Here is a 16,197-nt window from a genome sequence, read left to right as displayed (position 1 = left end):
TTTTTCCAGTTCTAGTCATTGTTGAGGTGTATTAGAACCTTGCTGCTGTCCTCTATTGTATCTCTGGTCACGTTGTTTCTTTCTGCAATCACGTTCCCAGTGTCCATAATTTTTACAATAATGACACTGATCATTTTCACGGGAATTGCCTCCTCCTCCCCTTCCGCCTCGGCCTCGCCCACGCCCTCGGCCTGGGAAAGGATTGGCATTGAAAAACATGCCTGTTAACTGATTCTTACTTTTTTGGCATTGTCTTTCAGCATGCATAGCATGTTGTTCATAGCGGCCTAGGTTACAAATTCCAAAATCAACTAACTGTCTCTCTACCCAGGTTTTTATCTCTGATTTTGATCCCCCATGTATAGCTTGCTTTAACTGCTGTTGGTAGGGACCTTCTGGATCTTCCGCATACGGAATTCCACTATTTTTCCGGAACACATCTTTCATTCTGATACTATAGTCTTCAAAACTTTCGTCAGTCTTTTGTCTTGTGGCCGTAATGGCGCTGTAGTCAGCTCGTCTGGTAAAAGTAGTTCGCATGCGCTCGTACAGTCTGTCAAGTCTGTCATTTAGTTCTTGGCTGCCAGGCTGCCATGGTTGTTGAGTGGCTGGATCCACTGGGACCCAATCTCCTCTAACAGTGCCCCATTTCTTGCCATTAACGCACATGAGGACTTGCTGGGTTTCTCTTTTTCTTGATTTTGTTTTTCTCTTCTATATTTTGATTCAGTGAGCCAGAGGTGACATTGTGTCAACCCCACATTTACTCTTGGATGTTTCTTTCCATATTCTATTAAATCTTCTTTTAATTTTATAATATTGCCTGGCCTGTCTAAGTTACCATCCCAATCGAACTTAGTCATCCACAGCTGCACATATGAGCATGAACCTGGATATTTGTCTTCCATGTGTTTACATGATGCTGGGATTTCGAATTCAGCACCTTTTGTGGAATGTTGGTTGCCCATGTTTGCACTTTATTTATCAGTTTTTATGTATTTGGGTGGAGACGCCTGATCTCTCGACTGAACAACCCTCAATCCCTACAGGATATCTAGTTCAGTCCCCCCGCCATGGCCTTATAACCCCTCTTTTTTAATCAGGAGAGTATACACCAAGCTTCTACCTCCAAGGAGGCGGGTGTATCTTGCCTCTGCTTCTCTCCTGATGACCAGGCAGGTAATACCGCGGTATATTCCGTGTAGCGCTTTTTGTGTCTTATACTCACTCCGTTGCTTCTATGGTTTCTCTCTGAGTTGTTTTGGTGCCTTCTTCCCGTCACTGGAGATGGTCGCCCTGGGAGGGACGAAGACCGGCCTTCCGTCAACTCGTGATGAAAGGTCTTTCGATTCGGACGTCTTTTTGACTCCGGCTGTGCAGACTTCGGCGTTCGGTCGTCCCACGGCGCTCCTCTCCAGATCTTGGGATCTGGCTCGAAGGACCAAATTTTGTGAGGATGAAGTTTTGATCACCCGCGCTGTTCGTTCACTAGACTCAGAGTAACCACGCAAACAACTGGAGTCCTTTGCAAAGGGGGAGCCGAGCAGCAGTTCAAGCTTCCTCTGTCAACTCCGTCCGTCTGCTGCTCGCTCACCTCTTTTATTGGTGCAAACAGAATGGGTGTCTAAACAAGATATCGTAATTCATTGTCTTCTGACACCTTTACAAACTTCTCTAATCCTGACCAACAGGATACGTCTGAGTGCTGAGCTTAAAAGTAAGCAGCTTCAGCACTTTTACGACACTCTCATGTTCTTCCTTTCCTATCAACATTCCTCAAACACTCAAAGTCTACATACAATAGCATTTAAAGATAATACTAATAACAACAATAACAATAATCCTTCTCACACAGACTCAACCGCATCGTCCGGGTAGGCAGCAGCCGCCCCACAGTCACCCGAGACACACGTGGAAACATTCCCCAACGTTCTCCTTGTCTGTTGCAGGTCGAGTCCTTCTTTGAGTTCAGCGATCGGCTGGAGAACGTCATGGCCAAAGCCTACATCTGGAGGTATTCTGAGTCCTCTGGAGGTTAAAATAAAGGCATTTCCAGACATCTGGGCTGTGTTTAACCCGCAGGGTGGCTCGGACTACAGGATACCTGCTCTTCATGCTTCACCTCAACGCCTGTGCTTATTTCGTGGCCTCGGAGCATCAGGGGATCGCCACCACCACCTGGGTGTACGACGGCAACGGCACAGCGTAGGTTTTCCATCTCCGATGATCATCCGTGGGCATGAGTGTAAAGATTTGAGCTTTAAAGCCTCTCACATCAGGTGTGTTTGAGGGTGCTGAACCTCTGCCGTGATGTGTGAAAGGCCGTGTTCTTCACAGTAGGTGCGGCGCTCTACTACTTTGCCGTGCGCAGTCTGATCAACATCGGGGGTCTCCCAGAGCCCACAACAACCTTTGAGATTACCTTTCAGATGTCCAACTTTTTCATCGGCGTCTTTGTGTTCTCCAGCTTGATCGGGCAGGTTGGTGTCACGTTCCAAATGTTTGAGCCGCGTCTTCACGACGTTTCAATCGTCCCGTTTCCTCTCAGATGAGAGACGTCATAGGAGCGGCCACGGCGGGTCAGACTTACTTCAGGGCCTCCATGGACGGTTGTGTTGCCTACATGAACACCAACAGGATCCCCAAGATGGTCCAGAACAGAGTGAAGACGTGGTACAACTACACTTGGACGGCTCAAGGCATGCTGGGTGAGTCAGGAAGCCTCCAGTGTTTCCATCTCCAGGAATCAGAACACGTGATGACCCAAAGTCTGCTGCGCCCCGATCAGACGAGTCTGAGCTGCTGGATAAGATGCCTCTGGTGATGAGGACCGCCATCGCCGTGGACATCAACCTGGCCACCTTTCAGAAGATCGACCTGTTCAAGGTAGCTCCTCCGGGGCTCCCACACGCACCAGCAGTCCCAGTGCAGCTCAGACTCACATACCTGTGGTTTCCATCAGGGCTGTGACCAGCAGATGCTGGTGGACATGTTACTGAGGCTCAAGTCCATCATCTATTTACCAGGAGACTTTGTGGTGAAGAAAGTGAGTCACGTGGTCGATGTTCCTCAACGCCAGCAGAAGCTTTCCCCTCGTTCTACAACACAGGAGTCTCATCTACATGGAGGGTTTGCTTATTTTCCCCTGCAGGGGGACATCGGTAAAGAGATGTACATCATCAAGAGTGGAGCGGTGCAGGTGGTGGGAGGACCTGACAACAGCATCGTCTTCGTCACTCTGAAGGCGGGCTGCGTCTTTGGAGAAATCAGGTGTGTCCTGAGAGGCTTGAAGATTTGGATTCAGTCCACGTGTCACCCACCCGTAGCTAACATCCTGTAGCGTGCACACGTGTCCTCTGGCTCCATCACAGCTTACTGCAGTCTGCCAAAGATGGAGGGAACAGGCGCACAGCTAATGTCAAAGCACACGGCTTTGCTAACCTGTTTGTCCTGGAGAAGAAAGACCTGTTTGACATCCTCATCCATTACCCAGAGTCCCAGAAGGTTCTGGCTCGGAAGGGAAGGTGAGTCGGTTTAAGTGCCAGAACAACCACACCCACTTTCAATGTGTAAATGTGTGTGTGTGTGTGTGTGTGTGTGTGTAGGAAACTGACCAAGGCCAAGGCTGCACCAGCTAAAACTGATGCAAAGAAAGAGGAAAAGCCCAAAGGTGCATTTCTGTTTGATACAAAACCTCCAACACCAAAGTTGCTGAAGGTATTTGGACGACTCAAGAAAAACTGAAGGTACTTTGTGTTTTTTCTTTTCTTTGAGGTCGTTTGATGACCAAATATTCAAGCTCTTTCGGCAGGAAACACCATGCCTGTTTTTTCTTCTGTTCACAGAAAAGTGCAAAGGAGCAGAACCTACGTCATCTACATCCCACTTTTTAATCACATATCATCTTAAAAACTCTCATCACCAGAGGGGGAAAAGGGACGCCTGCAGCGAACTAATGTTTTAGACGCTAGTCGGGACAGAAAGGTCAGAGACTGTAGCCAAATCTGTTGTTCCTGTGTCCTGTTTCTGCTCTGAACTGTGTCCGATGGACTGAGAGTCCAACCTGGCAGGACTGACATGCCTGCAGAGAGACGGGGGGGACAACTTTTACATTTCAGTGTTATTTTATATTGATAACACCCGAGCAGCCTGAAGATTAAGCAGATCTTCCAATAAACGTCACACACACACATGATGCCGATTTCAAAAAGAACAAACTTCACACACAATTCTGCTATTGGATGTTTTCTCTCAATAAGCAGACGGGTTTGTAGTAGCGCCAGCGCCCACGCCCAGCTGATGCTGGTCCGTTTAACTCTGAAGCCTCCAGAAGATGGTCTGTCTGTCCTCTCCACCGGTGATCACCGTGGTGCACAGCTCATTCATCCACATGGCCGTAACAGCACCTGCAGCCACACACCGTTGGTGAGAGCCTCGCCGGACGCCGCTGGAATCTGCGGCGGGGCGGGACGAGCCCTACCTGAGTGTGCAGGGATCCTCTGGCTGACGGTGTTGCTGAGCAGATCCCACAGTAAGAGGTCGCCCGACTGTCCGCCACACAGCACAGAGCTGCCGTCCCAGCAGAAACACCTGCACGCACGCGCCACTTGTCAGCAACAGCAAAGCTCCTTCATGAAGACCGCTAAATACTCCCCAATAACTCTGTTCATAAACAAGCTAAACAAGCGGTGGAGATCTCCCCTGGGCTCCTCACCTCTGCTCCTCCTCGGCTTTCACCGACGACATCACCATCCCGGTCTGGACGTCCGTGACCTTCATGCAGGAGTCGGCTCCCACGCTGAGAACGTGCCGACTGTCTGAGGTCGCCAAAGTCAAGGTTCAGCTGTGGGTTAGTGCTGAGGAGGTGCGGGCGGCTGTACCTGGACTGAAGGCCACGCGATGGACGGTTCCGCTGTGGCAGTGGACCTGTTGCAGTGCGACGTAGCTGTCGGAGTCCCAGATGGTGACGCATCCGTCTTTACAGCCAGAAACCAGCAGAGTCCCGGCTGCGTTCAGGCCCACAGTGTTCACCTTGACCAACAAATGAGGCAACGTCAGTTTGTCCTGCCGCCATCGTGAGAAGTGTGGAGGATCTGCCTCTTCACTCACCCCAGAGTCATGTTCCAGTTCAGCCAGTAACTCAAACTGGGATCTTTTGTGACTGGAGGAGTTCATGGAAGGACAATGCCAGACCTGTCGAACAGAAAGGCGTCACCACCAGCAGCCTGAGCCTCTGTTTACCTGCCACTCAGCCGTCCCCACCTTCACGGTGGAGTCCCAGGACGCCGTGTACAGCCGCTCCTCCAACCAGCACATCTGACTGACGGCGTCGTCGTGGCCCATCAGGGTGTCCTGCCGCCTGCCGCCTGCCATGTTGGAGAAGGAGATGCTTCTCTGGAACTCCTTCATTTCTTTGGAGAACATTTTCAGGGTCGAGTCTGGAACAAAGACGCATTTTCCTGTTCAAAACTTTGCTCCTTCCTCTTTCTGACCGAGGCACTTTGACTGGGATTACGCGGCGATTGACCACAGAGGAACATCAGCTGAGAGGCAGGCTGACCGGGAACTGCACCTCATTGTGGGAGTGTGTGTTTTTAGATGGAAGGATATTTTACAGACCTTGTGATGTGGAGAAAATGGCTGCTCCATCTCGGGTCACAGCGATGCCAGTCACAGCCCTGCACGTTCAACAAAACACCGCCATCACTCCCCAAATAACCCAGCGGCAGATTATTATTCTGTAGAGATGCTGCCAGGATGAGATCTGAACCGTGTGGATCTACACGCTCCACTCAGAGTCGGGAACCATCAGACGGCCGCAGTGAAGGTCCGAATCGTCTCCAGGGAGGAGACTCGGTCTGCTGATGTTCTAAAAGCCTGCTGACTCACTCTTTATGGATCTTGTGGCTCCGGACGAGTTTCAGATTTCCGATGTTCGCCCAGCCCAACTTCCTGCTCTCCTCAGTCAGGTCCTCAAAAGACGAGTCCTCACACTGAGAGGCTGGAGACGGAAGAGCTGCTGTTAGAAGGCAAAATACAGCGGAATTGTCCAGCGGAACTCTACCTGGAGACAGCTCGCCGAGCGCCGAGCTGCTGCTGGGGCTTCGGCTCATGCTGTGAAACCTGGGGGTGATCCTCTGGGGGTGGGGGCTGGTGAACAGCTGCTTGGGCGTCTGGCCAAACTCCAGGATCTGTGTCAGCATGGCGATCCTCTGGTCCGGGTCCTCGATGCTTCGCAGAGGAACACAAAGTCTGTCAGACGCCGCGATTCAAAGCTCCAGTGGGTCCGAGTGCAGGAGTCCTGTCGTACCTTTCTAAGTCGGTGCTGCCCTCGTACGTGAGCGGGTGAAACACTGCAGAGGAAACAGACCCACCATCAACCCCCGTCCAGATGTGAGCGGCAGATGTTGGACGCAGCCGTTACCGTTGTGTGCCGCCACAGCTTCGCTGCCTCTCTGTTTGTAGCCAAACACCAGGTCGATCCAGCGGTGGAGGTTCTCCGACACGAACTGACCCTCTAGAGCCGCGCGGTGCTTCTGGAGGAAGTCGCCGACATCTGCACGAGTCAGACGGCAAACCGGACCAATGAGCTGAGACCCAACAGATCAAAGACAAAGCGTTTCCTCTGGAGGTCACCTGTGGCCCACGGCGGCAGAATGACATCACCCACAAAGCTTCCATTCTGCTTTCTGCCCAAATCAAGACCCAGTTTGTTCTCCAGAAATCTGGAATCGTCCCCGAAAAACTCTGGAATCAGCTGCATCACAGGAGAGACACAGCGTGCGCGACACATCCGAACCAATCAGCTTCACTTCCTGTTTCACTGCCGAGCAACAGGAAATACGCGGCGCCTTCAGTGTCACCATGACAACGCGTTTAACTCATTCACCTCTTTAAAGTCAGTCGCTCCCTCCAAACAGTTTTTCCAGGTGTCACTTATGCTGCAAGACAGATAAAAGCATCAATCAATCTGAAGGAAACGCATGTTGAAGTTCAGAGAGCTTCAAATGTGACAGTAATAATAAACATAGTTGCAGAACATCGGGGCATTTTTCATTTTGAACTTCAGCTGCATGAACAGGAGGAGCGGCCAAACAATGGTGAGTGCTGGTGAGCTGTACCTATTAAACATGCGATCCGGGTGATCGTAACGTCCATTCTGAAGACACAGCATGTGCTCTGGAGCTGCAGGACAGGGAGGAGCAAACCTCAGTGGGACCATAAAACCTTCTAAGCCAAACTGCCTGAGCTCTTCGTAAAGATCACGTGGAAAAGTCACAATATTGCTCAGCCTGAAGTGTGTTTTCACAAAAGAATTCCCTAAAAAGTGTCAATATGTCGATAATGTCCAACAATACCAACTCAAAACTGAAGAAAGACAATTCACAATAATTGTGTGTGTGTGTTGTGAGTGTGTGACGTACCGACTCTGACCAGGTAGAAGAGGACGTAGCCTGGAGACGAGTAGTGGCTGCCGTACATGAAGGGGGGGTCGGGCATGGCTCTGTAGCGAGACTGAGCAGCAGAACCAGGGTCAGAGCCCGAACAGAACCTGCGTCACATGCAGCACTCACCAGTAACCTGTCCAGTCGCTCTCTGTTCAGGGCTCCCACTGGTTTACTCAGGTCTCTGAATGTGGCGGCGTTTGTCATGTCTAACAAAAGAAGGAAGCGTCGTCAAGTCACCCGTGGGTGCGTCGCCGTGGAAACGCCCCAGCGCTCCCGCCTCTGCTGTGGACCCACCTAACTGCGCGCTGCTGTAGTCTGCGATGATCCAGGGGAAGACGGGGTACTGGGAGAGGTCATTGGAGCTGCGGTCGGCCAGGTTGTTGAGGTGGAGGAGATACTGGTAGTTGCTGAGGAGGCCGCGCTGCCACTGCAGCATGTAGCTCTCTGCCGTGTGTTCCGCCATGTGGTTCTCTGAGCGAGCAGGGGGTCGGGGTAAAGCTGGGCTTTTTACGTCTGACTGAACAACAAACTGGGAACTGTAGTATCTGACCCGTTCTATGCAGGCTTTACATCTGTAAGGCCTAACGTGTTAACAGCCACCTAAGCGCCATATTAGGACATGCTCCACATGTGTGTCCTGTGTCTTCTTCCTTTATGTAAGAGAAGCTGCTAAAAGATGACACTGGAGCCTGTGGGCCCCTGGTTGTCCTCCATATGAGGATGTGTAGCATGAAACATCTTCAAGCACTCCCTTTTTTGGTAATAACTGAACGCTATACCATTGGGTTGGCCGTATTGTACAGCGTGAGCTCATCAGTAGAGAATGTGTTTACTCGACTGTATAAGAAGGAGTGACGATGAAGACACCTCGGAGTTCTTCACCATCGGGACCTCGAAACCTCCCTCGGACAATCTGCAGTGTCCGATTGATACCTGACTGTTCTCTCCAATAAACATCTTTGATAACCAAGTCGGTGTCTGCGAAGATTCCTTCCTCATCAACACATCTTGGCAACCACCAGGAGAAGATTCACAACAAAATTGGCGTCACGAACAGGATCGGTTGTGGCTGTCGTCTTCTCCATCTGCCTCCTCGGACCAACTTCCGCTCCAAGCTGGCAAGTAAAGTGCACACTTTCCACACATTGGGATGATAGTTGGTTCAATTAAGCTTTTGGGGAGTAATTTAGACACACCGTAAAGATAATTAGTGTGGATGTACATTTTTGTGTTGATGTTGGGGAATACTTCTTCTAAATTTTTCAATTAGACCTTTGTTTTGTGTTTTGTGAAAGACTGAAGTAGTGGCTCTGGAGGAGAGACAGGCCATGAGGTTTATTACACGGCTCATTTCAGCTAAAAAGGACAGCTGATTCTGAATTCATTTTATTCGGTCTGTACACTGTGTTATGTACAGGATTGGCGACAGAGCGTGTGGACACTAGGAATGTGTCAGGTTACGGCCAGGAAATGATGTTAAAGTGTTAAAAAGCCGCGGTTTAGGACCATTTGCCCTAAGTCCTGTGTTTCCTTTCGGAGCACACAGGCCGGTCTCTCTCTTTTGAGGGATTGGAAAACTGGGGTTATCTCCGGGTCGGGGGTGTCCTCTCTGACGTGGCTGACGAGTGCGTTTGAAGACACTCTTTTACGGTCAGGGGCCCACTTTTCAGGGTGGTAAATTTAGTGCGGACAGTCGCGAGAAACAAACTGTGGTTTACGGCAGCGGCGCCGGGGCATGCTTAAATAGGATAAATCTGCATGGACAGATTGTATGTGTGTGTGGCGCCTGTGTGTGCGTGAGTCGATTCTGTGTTCTGTTCGTCTCTCTCTCTCTCTCTCTCTTTGTTTAAAGTGACTTTTGGGGGATGTTACCATAGTTGTTGTCAAAAATTGGGTAATTGATTGAAACTCTAAGAAAGAAAGGAAAAATCTTTTTGTACCTCAGATAGATTGATTGAGATTTTATCTGAAGTTTGATGAGGACCTAAGGGTGGTCCTGGTAGTGAAGAATATCATATAATTCTGTGCTGGGACAAGGAAACTGGGTGTGATCCAGCAGGACCGCAAGGTCCACATATATACACACACACACACACACACACACACACTCACATATACATACATGCTGAAGTAGTGGTGAACAAAGAAAAGTTGAGAAATATAGAAGTTTGTTCTTGCGGATTTCTATGTTTGTGTAATATCTCTGAAGAACTTTACTTATATTGATTTTGAAAAATTATTCATATTCGCTGTTGGTTGATTTGGATCCTTTGGATCTCAGGGTGTGGCTCACAGTCTGCAGCTGTGTGTTGGGCCTGCAACCAGTGACTAGCTTGGAGCTGGCGAGAACGGATGTTCACTCTCCGACTATCGGAGGAGAACAGGAAGTGGTTCTCGACTTCAAGGGGTGGAGCTAATTGGCTTCCCCTAGGGGTGATGCGGAGAGTCCCTCCCCACTCAACCCTCTCTCACTTTTTGAAGTGACAGCTTTCATCAGGAGAAGAAAATGGAGCGCACATTTTCTCTCTCCTTTATTGATCAGCGTTTGATTGTTTAATGTGTGTTGGAATTTAAGAAGAGATATGCTGGGGCATAAATGCAACAGGTCTATCTACGTGGCTGATTATTGTTTATGAATGATTGTTAAATGATTGTTTGCTGTTGATGATTGTTTATCATAACCATAACATTAAAAATAACAATAATTTGATAAAAACAATGATAATAACACATTAATTAGAAGTTTGTTGACAATTTATGATAGTGTTCAAGAATTGTGCACTTTTTATTTTGTTGAAGAAGTTTGACAGTTCGTGAATTATTGAATTTTTTCTGTTTCCTTTTTACACTTTTGATGCACCTGAACTTGACTCCAGTAGGGACAGACGGGAGGAGGAATTGATCTATTGGTGGCGACATAACGGTCTTGCACTAGGCCAGTGAAATTTTATATATATACACACCATAATTGTTTGGACAAACATCTACAGCGATTGTTTTGCAGCTCATTTGGACAGGTTTAGAGTCAGATCAGATTTGTTTGAAAGTTATAAGGAATTTATAAATTTCTTCAACCTTTTAATTTGATTTACACACTCTTCTTTATTAATTCTTTACTATAATTCTATTTGGCTGTTTCCTTTCACGTTTTTATATTTCTAGATTCCTATATTAATTGAATTTATTTCTTTTTGTATTTTTTAGTTAAACAATTAATAGTTTTGCATTTAAATTAAACATTAAAGTGAAATAAACACAGCATTTACATATTAAGGTTTGAAATTGATATACCGTGCTTTCCTAAGACAACTGCTACAGCAAAATGTCAAAAGTGGAGAGTAAAGCGGTTAAACGCATGACCCCAATTGAGGTGGTGCAGAAAAACAATCCCCTTATTAAAGGCCTACCAGAGGCCTCAAAGAAATGGAACAAGCGTTGGCCAGATATTGAACAACCTTGGCCGGTTGAAGGTACCCTCAACCCTGATGTGATTCAAACAATCTGCACACTTGTTACCGCCTATAAGGCAAATGAGAAAAAAGGAAAAAGGGGGAAGTCTCGTGCAGAAAAAAGACAGACTGAACTCGCAATGTTGCAACTTTTTGAACAGGAGGGACAGAAGTTGAGATTGGATGCAAAAAAGAAAAACAGAACAGCCAAAGAAATTATTGAAAGAACCGCAAAACAAACAGCGGCGCTTGGGAAAAGATTAACACTCCTTTCTCTCATACGGCTCCTGTAACAACCCCTCCACCGTATGAGACAGAAACTGAATACACTGATATCTATCCACAACTTCCTGTACTCAGCCAGAAAGACAAATACAACATTGAAGATGATCACAACCAAACTGTTGAAAAGGGAAAGGCAAAAACAGTCATACACATTTATCCGACAACTCCAAAATCTAAATCAAGAAAAGAACGAGATGATGTTTATAACACACTGCTTCTGGAGGATGATGATGAGAGCGGTACGGATGAAGCCATAGGTGGCTATGATCCCGCCATTAAGCGTGTATTGGCTAAAGCTGAAAAGAGGGGTAATGAATCTAAAAAGAAAGCTAAGTCTGGTCCAGATCTGACCGATGACAGCTCAGGGTCAGACACTGATGAAGACTCGGACGGCAATTGTTTTTCCTCTGAGGAAAGACAACGTTCTTTGAGAAATCTCGAAAGGGGTATCGAACAGTGTCGTTTAAACATTAGCTTGACGGGAACTCCAGAAGCTCAAAAGATGCTAGAAAGAAAATTGGAAGATATGGAAAAACGGCGTAAGTCGTTAAAGAAGGGGAGGCTTTCAAGGCTGATCACTTCTGACTACGCCTTGCGTTCAAAGAAAGACAGCTCTGCTAACAAAATGTTCCCTGTTGTTGTTCGTGGTCAAAGTCTTGAGTATAAACCTTGGCAGAACTCCGATATGTCAGATATATTAGAGAAGTTACCTATCCTTCAGGAAGGGGCACACCCCTGGATTTCAAAACTGGAGGAACTTTTGATTGGAACACAACCTGCTGTTGGAGACATTAAAAGGCTCCTAGCTAATCTTATTGGTGTGTCTGCCATGGAAGACCTTTTGCAGAAGGCTGGCATGCCTCGGTTCATGGCAACTGCAGTAAATGATGCTGAACTGTTTTCTGCTCACAGAGGTCAGTTTTGGGGGGCGCTGAAAGACGCGTTTCCAACTAACATACATCCTGATAATATCCTCATTGAACCATTGGGTGAACAAGAAAATCCGAGAGCCTACGTTTCAAGAGCTCTACAAACTTGGCGTAATGTCACAGGCAATGATCCCGACGCTAATCAAATGGAGCAGTCTATCATTCGAGCTAAAATTCAGAAGGGATTGCCATTGCCGGTGCGTAGTAAAATAGCAGAGGTGGTTGGTCTTGGGAACATGATTAAGAGTGTTTACATTGATCACATTGCTCACCAGGTTGAACTATATCGTAGAAAAGAGCAAGAGTTGAAAAACCAAGATCATGAAACTCTCAGAAAACTTACTCAACTGCAGCTGGTGGATAACAAACGCAAAGAGAAAAAACAAGCAGTAGTGATGGGAAGCCAACCTGATCAGACATCACAAATGCAATCAAACCAAACATCATGTCAATCGTATCAATTTCCATTGGTGACACCTGTTCCACCAGTACCTCAGCAATATTACTTACACTCTGCAGGGTTTTGCTAATGACACCATAAAAGGCTTTGAACATCTTTCTAACACTCAGAGGAGTCACAGACTTACGTTGTTGAAACATGACATGGCGCTAGATTACATCTTGGCCAGAGAAGGAGGTTTGTGTGTGTCGTTGAACTTGACAGGAGATGCTTGTTACACTTTGATTCCAGACAATGGTGATAACATAACAAGTGTGATTGACGCTTTGAAGAAGATAAGAGATGCGTTTGGTCCTTCTGAAAGCGCAGGAACATCAGCGACGGCTTGGCTTCAGGACAAATTTGGTCCAATGGGAGCTATGTTGGTACAGGTTCTCAGTCCTGTTGTAGTGTCACTAAGTGTGATGTTTTGTTTTTGTACTTTGTCATTAACTTGTGCCAAGGCGATGATATTGCGTTGGATTGGTGTAGTAATGCCTACCGACCAGGTCCAGATGCCACTCTTAAGTGTCAAAGCTTTGGCTGATTCAGATGAGGAGGACATTTCTGATGAGATGGTTGATAAATATCCAGTATAATCAATAATTCAGTATCTAGTGTGACCTTCGAGTCATATCCTTATGTTACTTTTTGTATTTAATGGTGTTTGTGTTTTCCTTTCCTCCGTTGTAGTTCCGGTGACAAAGGGGGGGAAATGGTTACATAATTTACTTAATCGTGACAATCATGTTTTGATATGTTTGTATTGTATTCTCTCTAATGAAACCAATGTTTTTTGCAAAGATACTGGCACCTCTGTTTTCTGCTTCCAGGACAGTAGATGGGGAGCTACTTGGGGTGACAACTATGTTGGAATGGACTCAGAAATTCAAAATGAACTGTGAAAGATGCTGGAGGACCCTGAATGAAGATGAAGAACAACTGAAGACCCTTCATCAGGGGACTGTGAACTACAGATTCGAAAATTAATGTTGATGTGTTTAATGCATATATCTGAAGTTTGTATTAATAAATTCACTAGGGAAATTTCATCAGTAGGCAGATGCTATGAGAACTCAGGTTTTTTCCTTGTTTTGGTATAGGGAAAGGGGTCCTCAGGCAGGGAAAGGTCCAAGGTAAGGTCCGATGGGACGACCAGCCTGATCGTGGACATTTTTTGATTTTTTTCTGAGTATCTTGTATGTGTTTGTCCAACTCTTCCCTAATATAACTTTTTTGCAAATTGGATTGGAGTACCACAGGTGGTCGCCGTCGACAGAGGGACCGTGAGAGAATTTTCCCGTCTAAAGTGTTTTGATGGTTGTAGACTGAAAGACGTCTGTCGGATGGGTTTTTCACTCTCGCACTCCACTAAATTTCACATATTGTTCACGTCTAATTAATCAATCTTTTTCAAATTATACCACTTTATTAGTCACCGTCACTTCTATTAAAACTTGGTTATTCTTTATTTTTCGAGACTCTATGTAGTCTCGAAGGGGGGAAATATGTAGTATCTGACCCATTCTATGCAGGCTTTACATCTGTAAGGCCTAACGTGTTAACAGCCACCTAAGCGCCATATTAGGACATGCTCCACATGTGTGTCCTGTGTCTTCTTCCTTTATGTAAGAGAAGCTGCTAAAAGATGACACTGGAGCCTGTGGGCCCCTGGTTGTCCTCCATATGAGGATGTGTAGCATGAAACATCTTCAAGCACTCCCTTTTTTGGTAATAACTGAACGCTATACCATTGGGTTGGCCGTATTGTACAGCGTGAGCTCATCAGTAGAGAATGTGTTTACTCGACTGTATAAGAAGGAGGTGACGATGAAGACACCTCGGAGTTCTTCACCATCGGGACCTCGAAACCTCCCTCGGACAATCTGCAGTGTCCGATTGATACCTGACTGTTCTCTCCAATAAACATCTTTGATAACCAAGTCGGTGTCTGCGAAGATTCCTTCCTCATCAACACATCTTGGCAACCACCAGGAGAAGATTCACAACAGAACGCTAGAACGGCGGGTAGCAGCCTGCAAACATGCTAGGGTGTGATTATGTCTGAGGCCGTGACGGACCGGCGGCGTCTCCCACCTAAAAAAGAGGCCATGTAGTAGTAGACTTCATCTCTGTCGGCTGGGCTGTAGAACTTCAGGTAGATGTCTGAGCAGACATCATTCTCAGTGCAGAACAACTCCAGACCCTGCATGTCCCACACACACACACACACACACACACACACACACACACACACACACACACACACCACACTGTGAGCATGCTTGTGTAGCACAACACTGAGCCTGTCGCACCGGCTGAACCCACCAGTGGTCTGAGTGCGTGTCGCCGTTTGTAGATTCTCCTGACGCCCTGAAGTTTGATCTGAATCACCTGTTCCTGAAACGACAGAGCGAAAAATCAAGGCCGTTATCACGGACTGGGCCGGGCCGGGCGGGCGGGCTGGGCTGGGGCGTCAGCAGCTTACAGGATATCCGTTGAGGGGCTGGAAATAGAGGCTCTCATCGGTGATGCAGATGTGTCCTGGGTTACACACCAGCGGGAGGACCATCTCTGCTGCACACTCCATGTGAGGCCTCTCAGTCAGGCTCTGAAAGCTTTACAGCACATCCATCATCTCACCCAGCAGAAATAATCAATGCCCATTAAACTGGCTCCCAGCAGGTCGACGTCATACCAGTTTTTGTCAAAGGACGTCCTCGCCAGCCGTGACTGTAAATTGGCTGCAATCTAGCATAACTAGTCTGCTTGATGAGGAGGAGAGGAGAGGAGAGGAGAGGAGAGGAGAGGAGAGGAGAGGAGAGGAGAGGAGAGGAGAGGAGAGGAAACCATGACCCACTGGGGTGACAGAGGCCTGTTAGGTGATCATGTTTCTGGACCCCGGCAGCTTGGCCTATAACAGCATAGCTAAGATGTGACCTAACGATTAGACGACCCCCTAAGTATGATAATTTGTCTGCCTATGAGGTAGAGGTAGGTTTTAAGTCTGATCTTAAAAGTAGCGATGGAGTCAGCCTCCCGTACCTGGACAGGGAGCTGGTTCCATAGCAGGGGGGCCTGGTAGCTAAATGCTCGGCCCCCCATTCTACTCCTAGAGACTCTGGGAACCACAAGTAGACCAGCATTCTGACAGCGGAGCGGTCTATTGGGCTGATAAGGTATCACTAGCTCCTCCAGGTAGGATGGAGTGTAGTATCTGACCCGTTCTATGCAGGCTTTACATCTGTAAGGCCGTAATGTGTTAACAGCCACCTAAGCGCCATATTAGGACATGCTCCACATGTGTGTCCTGTGTCTTCTTCCTTTATGTAAGAGGAGCTCCTAAAAGATGTCACTGGAGCCTGTGGGCCCCCGGTGATTCTCACTAGGAGGATGTATAGCATGAAGCATCTTCACTATTCCCTTTTTTGGTCATAACTGAACACCAGACCATTGGGTTGACCATACGGTATAGTGTGAGGTCATCAGAAAGGAATGTGTTTACTCGACTCTATAAGGAGGTATCGAGGTAGACACCCCGGAGTTCTTCACCATCGGGACCGCGAAACCTCCCTCGGACAATCTGCAGTGTTCGATTGATACCTGACTGTTCTCTCCAACAAACATCTTTGATAACCAAGTCGGTG

General features: G+C 47.4%; 2 protein-coding genes across 2 annotated transcripts; one reads left to right on the top strand and one right to left on the bottom strand.

Annotated features, from left to right (window-relative positions):
- The first annotated feature begins 1,857 nt into the window (after positions 1-1,857).
- On the top strand, positions 1,858-4,188 carry LOC130519951 (cyclic nucleotide-gated cation channel beta-3-like). The gene is made up of 11 exons (XM_057023556.1): positions 1,858-1,874; positions 1,950-2,014; positions 2,083-2,205; positions 2,468-2,480; positions 2,549-2,708; positions 2,789-2,886; positions 2,963-3,046; positions 3,152-3,270; positions 3,372-3,524; positions 3,606-3,746; positions 3,846-4,188. The coding sequence occupies exons 2-10, from the start codon at positions 1,992-1,994 to the stop codon at positions 3,742-3,744; spliced, it is 912 nt and encodes a 303-aa protein (XP_056879536.1). The 5' UTR covers positions 1,858-1,874; positions 1,950-1,991; the 3' UTR covers positions 3,745-3,746; positions 3,846-4,188.
- LOC130519952 (protein FAN-like) lies at positions 3,872-15,834 on the bottom strand. Its single transcript, XM_057023557.1, has 22 exons — positions 15,793-15,834; positions 15,249-15,301; positions 15,039-15,168; positions 14,879-14,950; positions 14,648-14,756; positions 7,743-7,919; positions 7,575-7,654; positions 7,425-7,515; positions 7,122-7,185; positions 6,890-6,941; positions 6,637-6,757; positions 6,425-6,556; positions 6,311-6,353; positions 6,065-6,231; positions 5,890-6,001; positions 5,620-5,678; positions 5,263-5,438; positions 5,110-5,193; positions 4,881-5,031; positions 4,715-4,817; positions 4,481-4,590; positions 3,872-4,406 (listed from the first exon to the last, which is right to left on the bottom strand). The coding sequence occupies exons 1-22, from the start codon at positions 15,832-15,834 to the stop codon at positions 4,312-4,314; spliced, it is 2,223 nt and encodes a 740-aa protein (XP_056879537.1). The 3' UTR covers positions 3,872-4,311.
- Between the last annotated feature and the right edge of the window lie 363 nt (positions 15,835-16,197).

Source organism: Takifugu flavidus, unplaced genomic scaffold (assembly GCF_003711565.1).
Source record: "Takifugu flavidus isolate HTHZ2018 unplaced genomic scaffold, ASM371156v2 ctg258, whole genome shotgun sequence".
Classification (NCBI taxonomy): Eukaryota; Metazoa; Chordata; class Actinopteri; order Tetraodontiformes; family Tetraodontidae; genus Takifugu; species Takifugu flavidus.
This window is presented reverse-complemented; position numbering and strand designations above follow the sequence as displayed.

Bases quoted from the DNA above. Each gene is read 5' to 3' on its own strand.
- LOC130519951 (XM_057023556.1), top strand. From the start codon at position 1,992: ATGGCCAAAGCCTACATCTGGAG. The intron at 2,887-2,962 runs GTAGCTCCTCCG...GGTTTCCATCAG, and splicing joins AGAAGATCGACCTGTTCAAG to GGCTGTGACCAGCAGATGCT. The intron at 3,525-3,605 runs GTGAGTCGGTTT...GTGTGTGTGTAG, and splicing joins GTTCTGGCTCGGAAGGGAAG to GAAACTGACCAAGGCCAAGG.
- LOC130519952 (XM_057023557.1), bottom strand. From the start codon at position 15,834: ATGGCGCTTAGGTGGCTGTTAACACATTACGGCCTTACAGAT. The intron at 7,920-14,647 runs GTGGGAGACGCC...CTGCTCGCTCAG, and splicing joins CTACATGGCCTCTTTTTTAG to AGAACCACATGGCGGAACAC. The intron at 7,516-7,574 runs GTGAGTGCTGCA...TCTGCTGCTCAG, and splicing joins AGCGACTGGACAGGTTACTG to TCTCGCTACAGAGCCATGCC.